Genomic DNA, 9,283 nt, shown 5'->3' with positions numbered 1-9,283 from the left:
TTGCCTGTATGTTGGTAAACGGGGTCATGACGTCTACTCCTGGTGTGGCCATTGAAGCAATGCTAAACCTACCGCCTCTTCCACTGTTCATACAGCAAGAGGCGAAGGCAAGCATGCTGAGGGCAATCGCCCAGGGGGGTTCATGTAACTGGATGTCGCAAACGCTTAGGACTTTAGAGGACTCAGTTCTGCGAGACCACATATTAGGCATGTTACCTGATCAGATGATTCCACAATTAATCTCTGTTAAACACTATATCGTGGAACTACCTTCCAGGGACGACTGGATGAACAACAAAGTCACGTGGAAGGACGGGAGCCTCATGTGGTTCACCGATGGGTCCAAAATGGAAAATGAAGTCGGCTGTGGGGTCTATGGAGAACGCCCCAGGTTTAAATCCAGCACAAACCTGGGAAGCTTTACCTCCATATTTCAAGCAGTACGCCATCCTGGAATGCGCTGAAACCAATATCCAAAAAGGCTACTTCAATCATAACATATACATTCACTCTGATAGTCAGGCAGCATTGTTGGCTTTAGACGCTTACTTGACGTCGTCTAAGTCAGTCAATAATTGCGTTGAATGCCTGAATTCATTAGGCATGAAAAACAGAGTGATTATCAGATGGGTCCCAGGGCATGCTGGAATCATAGGCAATGAAATGGCCGATGAGCTCACAAGAGCTGGGGCTAAAGCAGTCCGATATGGTCCGGAACCCATTTGTGGACTGCCCAAGAGCGCCATCCGACACACCCTGAGTAACCAATGTAAACAAGAAGCACTTAAACGCTGGAACAACTCTTCAGGTTTAAACCACTCTAAAGCACTGATAAGGGCAATCAACAGTAGCTATGCGAATGAAGCCCTATCATTGAACAAGAAAAATCTATGCATACTCACTAGGATGCTAACCGGGCACTGTCGCCTAAACAAGCACCTCAGTGTGGTCGGCATCAAAAGCGACAAAGCTTGCAGGTTCTGCCTTGAGGATGATGAAACACCTATTCATCTACTCTGCGACTGCGGCCCACTAATGCATAAGCGTAACACAATCTTTGGTGACTACTTCGTGCCACCAGATAGTGTTTGCAACACTCGCGTCAAGGAACTACTGCGGTTCGTAAAGGCGGCAGGGCTTGACGATGAGCTTTAGTTTGAGTGGCGAACACAATAGTCCAATTCTGGACGCGGTGTTACTAGGAATCTTTTAGGACCAGGAAATAGCCACCCTCTTCAAATAATAATAATGGGTGGGTAGGTACTCATAACGAAGCAGATTTTTAATCTCAAGCATCAGAAATTCCTTTAATTCCAATATATTCGTGTAAGAATAGTACGCCAATCTAGTATGCAGGACCTAGGTATTATACCGACTTAGTACCTATATCTGTATCTATCATGAATGATAATATCATAATAACCATAACACTTCAGAGAAGATTTTTCGTTTGCACAAACATGTTGTTGTGTGTGTAAAACAATTATCAATGTATTGTCTTACGGCCGTTTTCAATAACCTATCTATCCTTACTTTAACTTACTAGAGGTAACACAAATCTATCCTTTTACGCTTACTTACATTTCAATAACCTATCGACTTAAATCATTGGAATACAACTATGTTAGACATAATTATGGATAGATATGATCTTTTCATTAAACGGTGACAAAAATGTATCCGTAAGTTAAACTAAGGATAGATAGGTTATTGAAAACGGCCGTAAACGGCGACAGCAATGAATCCGTAACTAGATATACCTTATTGAAAACGGTCGTAAGTACACCGTTGCTGCGGGCTGAGTGAACTAATCTAAAATGATTTTTATTACTGCATCGCTAAAGTAGCTATTTCTTTAAAAGGTATTAACTAACTGAAACTTCTAAATTTTCTTTATTCTATGCCCACGTGCTCCCAGAGAGATACTGATTGATGTAAGACTATTAGTAATATTAGTGATGTTGATAGCATTTCTAATAAAACAAGTTCATAAGAAAAGAAAGTACAAATTTATTTAATGTAATTTTCAACTTATGTCTAGCGTGATTTTATCACTTAAAGCTCTGATAGCTTAACTTACAATAAATACAATACATTATGTAATAAAGGAAGGACTTAACAATGAGATTCACGCCTTTGGCACTAACATTAACATTACGCTATAACTTAGGACACACTAAGGGACTACGCGCACTTATTCAGCTCCATTCGCGTTTCGCTGAACGATTTTGGTCACACTTATACAGCTCTGCTTCTATCAGCCGCGTACGGAACTTTAAATCACGTCTGCACTCTTCAATCTTTGCGTGCATAATGATTACGTCAAATCAATGCAGGAAATACAGGTCGCAACTTGTCGACAAGGAGTCGCGAACCATCCCTGTAAAGAGCTGTTCCGCCGCATTCGACGGCGAACAGCGCTGTACGCGGCGGAACAGCGCCGAATGCTCTCTATAGCATTCGCATAATAAAAACACATTTATTCTGATTTTATGCTGGTTTGCCGCGAAAGCAGAATGGACGCGGAAAGCTGATTCGACGCGTACACGTCTCCATACAAAATTGTTGTGTTCTACGGACAAAAGCTGAAAAGAGCTGAATAAGTGCGCGTAGTCCCTAAGACTAACACAATACACCCAACCTAAATAGCATCAGATTATAAACATTTAAAACATATTGCTTAAAAAGAGAGCCATTAATTATTTATTACCTTAATATTAAAATAAATTATTCAACCTTCTAATTGACTAGGCGATTATAATTCATAATTATCTATTAAATCTACATTAACTTAATGCCTTATAATAATTCCTAAGGAACTTTAATATCACATTTTAGGAATTGCGTTTACAAAACGCCCGAACATAATACTGCTAAGGCATGTCATTCAATAATAATAATACTAAATAAATCGATACTTCATTAAAGTTATATACTTCAGTAACATGTGCCTTACACTTCACAATTAATGAAATAAAAATTGATCTAATAATTTAAAATTTATTCAAGTAGGCGTTACTTTGCCGAAATCCGTAATTATCCAAATCATTTGAGTTTTCTTTAGTGTTAATTCCGTCAATATTTGTTTTTAAACAATTCGACACGTGTTTCGCTTCTACACGAGGCATCCTCAAATATTGGCAGAATTAACACTAAAGAAAACTCAAATCATTTGGCTAAAAATTGAAGCTGATTTTATGTAGTGCAAGGATTTCAGAACTGTCTAATTTTATACAATTTACACATACACCGTGTGCTTCATTAACGTTAAGAAGCGTTTGTGATAACGTAAATAAAATAGCCTAGAATTACGTCATATTTGGTGTAATATTACCAAATTTTCGGATCATACCGGAACACTGTGATTTCTGAATTCACGTCATTCATTCATCAGATTAACAATGCGTTGAAATTTTTCTGTATTTAACATACTGACGCGTTCTAATACAATACCTAAATTGATTTCCAATTATATCTATTTATCCGACGAACAATCATTGTGAATACTGCGAGATACTAAATAATAAACGAAATAAGTACAAAAAAAAGGAAAAAAGCGACTAATAGTTTTAAATAATTCACAATGAATACGGTTAACTCTTATATACTATTAAGTACTTACATTACGATGTCACAGCACCAGTTTGGTCCCATGTTTTTAAAATTTTACTATAACTAATACTGTCAATTGCTTCAATACTTATTTATCTACAACACTTATCAGTCACGTTAATGTTTGAGTAGCGGCTATTGTCTCTCCGAAACAATAATAACTTATTCCAAACTTAAGCAATAATACTGGGATCTTCTTAAAATCACACACAATATCTATGTACCGTCTCCGCGGGATCATATTGTGCGTTCTTTCTCCTCGTCTCAATCTGTCACAGCTGATTAAACAAATGTAAATATTGTTATAATCACTGGCTTTCTTCACCATAACGTTCTCCTTTTAGGCTCACAAGAACATTTAGACCGATTCCACCTCATATTCGAATTGCGCTGCAACAAAAAAACAACATTGAAATCCTTCACATATAAAGCTTAAAAATGCAAAACGACAGGAATCTAGAATGACCATTGCTGCACATTGATCAAAATAAGAACAAGGGACAATGAATTCTCTTCTCTTTCGCTGTCATAAAACCAGCTTTAGTAATAAATTATTCTAAAATAAACATAACAAAACACATAACATATAAAGCTTGAGTAAGACAACGGATGTCAGCATAAACGGCAGATGAAATGTCGCTCCGTATTTACCAAACCGTGCAACACGTTAAGGCAAAATAAAATAAAACATCGATAAGCAAAATGTTAAGACTCAAATGCATGCGTGCCGTTCCACACCAACGTTAGTCGGACATCCATCATCTTACTAACCTTTTTGAGACAGTTTCGTCTCTCTTCCAGGTTTGGACATTGGCAGGTGCACTTACGAGGGTTGAACACTTTCGGGGATGGACAGTTCTGAGTGCAGCAACCGCATGCTTCGTGTTCCTCTACGTCGATGGTCGAGCAAGACTCCTTGTTGGTCTTCAGATTAAAAATCCGAACCTGAGCAGAAGAAAGAACAGCTTTTAGTATTAAATATATATATATAGTAGTAAAAAAGTAAAGAACTCCAGTATAAGACTGTCAATATAGAGGTATTTTATTAGATACTAGCTGACCCAGCAAACGTTGTATTGCCGATATTAAAATCGCGATAAAAAAAGTAACTGTTCAGCGTAGGTGGGTGAATTTTTTTTAATGCTGACTCATAATCAAACAAATTTAAAATAAAATGTCAAAATAATTTAAAAAAAAACAATTGGCGTGGACCACCCATAACATTTAGGGGGATGAAAAATAGATGTTATCCGATTCTCAGACCTACCCAAAATGCACTCAAAATTTCATGAGAATCGGTCAAGCCGTTTCAAAGAAGTTTAACTAAAAACACCGCGACATGAGAATTTTATATATTAGATTTTCAGATTGCTACTTTATTATAGATAGACCGACAACGTTGATTAATTAAGTTTAAAAGAGGACATTTTTTGTTTATACAATTACAGTCGGAACCACGGCTGATCGAAACTAAATTACGTCCGTGAAACGTAATTAGTCCTGTCTATTTCTAATTGTATCTAAGGTTAGTTTTGTTATGTCAGCATTATCACGAAAAACAATCGTTTACGCAAGCGGTTTACTGAGTAACTTGACAAGTGTGTCAAGGATAAATCAAGTTGGTTCTGTGATATGTTGTGTCCTCAAATGTGGTGATCGCTAACAGCCGTTCGCAATATTCAGTCTATCTGTGGTTGTGGCCTATTTGAGATAAATATCGTAACTATCGTTGACTTATCGGTCCCAATAAACTTATCGACGGTAACTCACCTTATCCGTACACGCTGTCTGTCAATGGGAGGACGTATAGCTTACCAGCGATAGAAGTTTGTATGGAAATTGCAAATCACGCGTCCCAATATAAGGCGATAAGAATAACTTTTTGGGTATATCGGGACAGCTTCTGATTATTGACAGCTAATTACTGACAGTAGGAGGTAGTAATTTATGTCTATCTGTAGATAGTATATTGGGAACGGCCGTAAATCAGAGGCTTCAGTTTAAAACACGAATAAGTATGGTTGTTATTATGATAAGCCAGTATTTTTTAATTGCATTAGAACATCTAAGTACTGTCCAAGGAAAGAAATAACTAATTAAATCGCTTTTTATGAGGATGCAAGTTACCAGCGCAGGCACACTTTATGATAAGATGGTAATATAAAGATTGATATTTTATCATTATTGCTGTCATTTTAGCTGATTACTTTCTATGGTCACGATGATTGTTGGGTTTCCCCGAGCAAGAGTATTTCAGGCTGGAATGAGTCAGTAACCAAAAGAATTTCCGAATATTATCTGCCAGGAATAAGGTCGGAATTGACGGTAGATAAAAAAGTTTTCTTAATTCACGTTCACAGAGCAACAAAACTATTAGATAGATTTCTAGATTTAATATATTCTGTAGAATGAACTTCCTAGTGCAGTGTTTCCGGGACGAGACCATATGGGTATATTCTGAAAAAGCGCGTACTCTTTCTTAAAGGCTCCAGTGATTCCTCTGGTATTGCAAGAGAATTTTAGTTTTTCAAGAACAAGGATTTATTTAGTTTAGTTAGTTAGTTAAACCATCTTTTCGTCATTCCATAGTCAAATTTCCCGACTGTGCCCGTGAAAGCGAATTCAATTACATTAATTTTAAACGCTTCAATCTTAGATAATTTATACGTCTAGATAGACTATGACAGCTATTAACGCGTCGAAAACAATAGCGGCGAGCAGTTAACCTCTATTTTCAGCAACGTGACATACGTATCGCGAGTGTAAGACGTAGCTTGTCATGTACATGACCTGTTTTCATGCCTTACCTAACAGCAAGAGAGTCTATCTAGATGTATACATTAATTAAGGCTTCATTCTTATATGGGATTAAGTAACTCACCGGTATTGGTTTAGTGGAGTTCCTGATGGCCACACACTGGGAGCCTGGCCCGTCGTAGTCACACAGTCCCACACAGCGCTTCACCCATACAGAGCTTGGCATCACCTGGGTAATCACAATAACGTCATCAGCTCACAGGACCGAATTTTCTCACGCATTAATGACCACACGCGGATGTTCGTACGTTTGAACCGTGGCGATGGTCAATTTATTCATATCATATTCTTATTTATTGTAATTTTTCGCGCTGGGGAAGTCCGCTTCATATTTTAATAAGTATTTTATAACACAAAAAAGACAATAAAAGTATATTGCTGGCATTTTTATGGATTACAAGCTACTGGTGTTGTGTTATTGTTACGATATTTTATAATTTTATCATAACTTTTCCCCATTCCATTCCAAACTTAAAAATGTTCAAAAGAAAAAGTTTTGTATTAAGTAAACATAGGCTACATCACGTGGCATTTTACTGAATAACTATTTGGCTAATGTTGCTAGAATATCGATTAGAGTATCGATAAATATAGGAAATGGGGACTTCCCTAGTTTTGTGCAACGAATTTTATACGATAAGAATATATTGTTAACCGAGCTCAATAATGATCGTTTACAATATAAATTTCTAGATAGTTGGAATAGTTTAGCTCACGACTGTTATATTTATATACTATACTAAGCTATAAGTGAACAGATGAGTTTGACATAGACTGCGGAAAATTCAATGAATGAAAAGGCAACTGAAATACGGTAGAGCTAATAATTATATTATACTAGCTGACCCGACAGACGTTGTTCTGTAGATAATAAAAAAAATACTGTTTTTTATGAATTTGTCAACAATCTTTCAAAAAATCAAGAATTATTCCGTATAACATGCTCCTGTTGTTATAATGAAATTGTTTCACAGTGGAACTGTCAAACCGTGCGTTACTCAATTCTCTCATAGAAAATATGTCCATACAAAACAAACATTGAAAATAAATAATTATGGGACCCAAATCGAAATAAAAACTATCCTATCTCTCAAGTTGGACTAAACTGCACTCCATGAACTAATCCCTATTTAAATCCGTTCATTAGTTTAGGAGCCCATCGCGGCCAAACAACGTGTCACGTAATTTATATATATTAAGATTTAAGCTTTTTTTGATAATATAAAACTAAATAGTCCTCTTTCATAATTAAATATCAACAATGAGTTGGCAATTGCTGATGATAAGGACATATTTGTGGAATGTTCCTTAGCTCTATCACGATATTTAAATTAATCATTACAAAATCTGTTATCAATTGAAGAAATGATAACATGTGAGGATGCGTGGAAAAAAATTTAAACTTAACAAAAGTGATTATTGATTAATTAATTATTCTTGCTTTACTTTCATTTTTATTGAGTGTCAAAATTATTAAAATTTGCTTTTTAGTTAGTGTTAGTTATTTACCTGTAGATAGGATCCTGGCAGTTTCAGCTCTACAAAAACTTCCTTAGGTTCTCCACACCTGGACTTCTCAATGATCTCGTTCCTCAGTCGGTCGTGGGAGCTGTTGCAGGCCACTGCAATAAGACACATAACGTTATCACTCACAATCACTTAACTATGTCACATGTTGCATCAGCATTTGCATTTCGCACTTTTCTAAACTCAAAAATATTCACCTTTCTTATAAGGCTGTTCGGTTTCTTCAGAAGCAACTAACTTTGGAAACTTTGGGTGATGCTTGTGTCCGTTCACGATCACCAAAACAAACATTAAGAACAATATTCTAGCCATAGTTGTGTTCGCGCAGTTCCAGTCAAGTCGAGACACTTTCTTCAAGTGGTTCAGTGAGACGTGTTGCTCGTCGGCCGGTCTGTGGTCTTGTGGTGGTTACGGCGCCGGTTCTCTATTATAAAGCTTGAGTCAGCGGTGCTAGGTGGGCTCGTGCCTGGCTGCGGCCTGCGGCTTACGTCACGACCACGGCGCCGCCTCTCGTCGCTGTTAGCACAGCTGATACGTTCACTACGTCACCGTTGCGAGGATCAACGTATCAGGGTCTTTCCTCGGCTGCATTCTCCATCCGGTTCCGCCCGGGATTACCAGTTGCACGGTCTACGCCGGCCGGAGACAATCGATCCGATCTCGTCATCAATCTCCGTTTTCACATCGACTATCCAAAGCCAATTTAATTACACAGTTGATATTGATGTTTGATTTTTATACTGATATGGATCAAATCGCACAACTCGGTCGGAAATTGGGGAATTCCAAAGCGTTTATTTCACCTGATGGCAAACGTCACAGATCGATGCCTTATCGCGCGGCATTATCGCAAGATTTAGTTTGACGCCATATAATATTAAAATTTTGAGTTTAGATAAACGTATTACAAGAAACATGATAACTTACGCTTTGATTGTTTATTATGATTGCTTAAATGTACAAATATTAATTATGCGATTATTCATTTAATGTAGAATGTATACGAAAAACTTAAATTACAATTAAAAAATTCACAAGCAATACACTTAAAACTTGTACTACTTAACAAGTTACGAAGTATCGACTTAACTGCACAGAAATTATCTGTGAAGTTGTGCGTCTGATTGTCAATCGTGAAACATACTGTCTGCAATGGTTATTACAAGCTTAAATTGATAACATAATATTACTTTGACCCTATGGCCTTATGCCATGACTAACGGCCCAATGTTCCCAAAATTCAGTTTATCTCTTACTTGAGATAAAAATCGTAACTATCGTTGACTTTTCTGTCCCTATAAACTTATCGACGGTAACTCACCTTATA

The 9,283-nt window shown here is 37.0% G+C and overlaps 1 protein-coding gene across 1 annotated transcript; it reads right to left on the bottom strand.

The window, feature by feature from the left end:
- Positions 1-1,990: 1,990 nt before the first annotated feature.
- LOC126975847 (uncharacterized) lies at positions 1,991-8,346 on the bottom strand. Its single transcript, XM_050823892.1, has 5 exons — positions 8,154-8,346; positions 7,939-8,051; positions 6,494-6,598; positions 4,384-4,557; positions 1,991-4,002 (listed from the first exon to the last, which is right to left on the bottom strand). The coding sequence occupies exons 1-5, from the start codon at positions 8,266-8,268 to the stop codon at positions 3,934-3,936; spliced, it is 576 nt and encodes a 191-aa protein (XP_050679849.1). The 5' UTR covers positions 8,269-8,346; the 3' UTR covers positions 1,991-3,933.
- Between the last annotated feature and the right edge of the window lie 937 nt (positions 8,347-9,283).

The sequence above is a fragment of the Leptidea sinapis genome, chromosome 38 (assembly GCF_905404315.1).
Source record: "Leptidea sinapis chromosome 38, ilLepSina1.1, whole genome shotgun sequence".
Lineage (NCBI taxonomy): Eukaryota > Metazoa > Arthropoda > Insecta > Lepidoptera > Pieridae > Leptidea > Leptidea sinapis.
The sequence above is the reverse complement of the archived record's forward strand: the minus strand, read 5'-3'. Positions and strand labels throughout refer to the sequence as shown.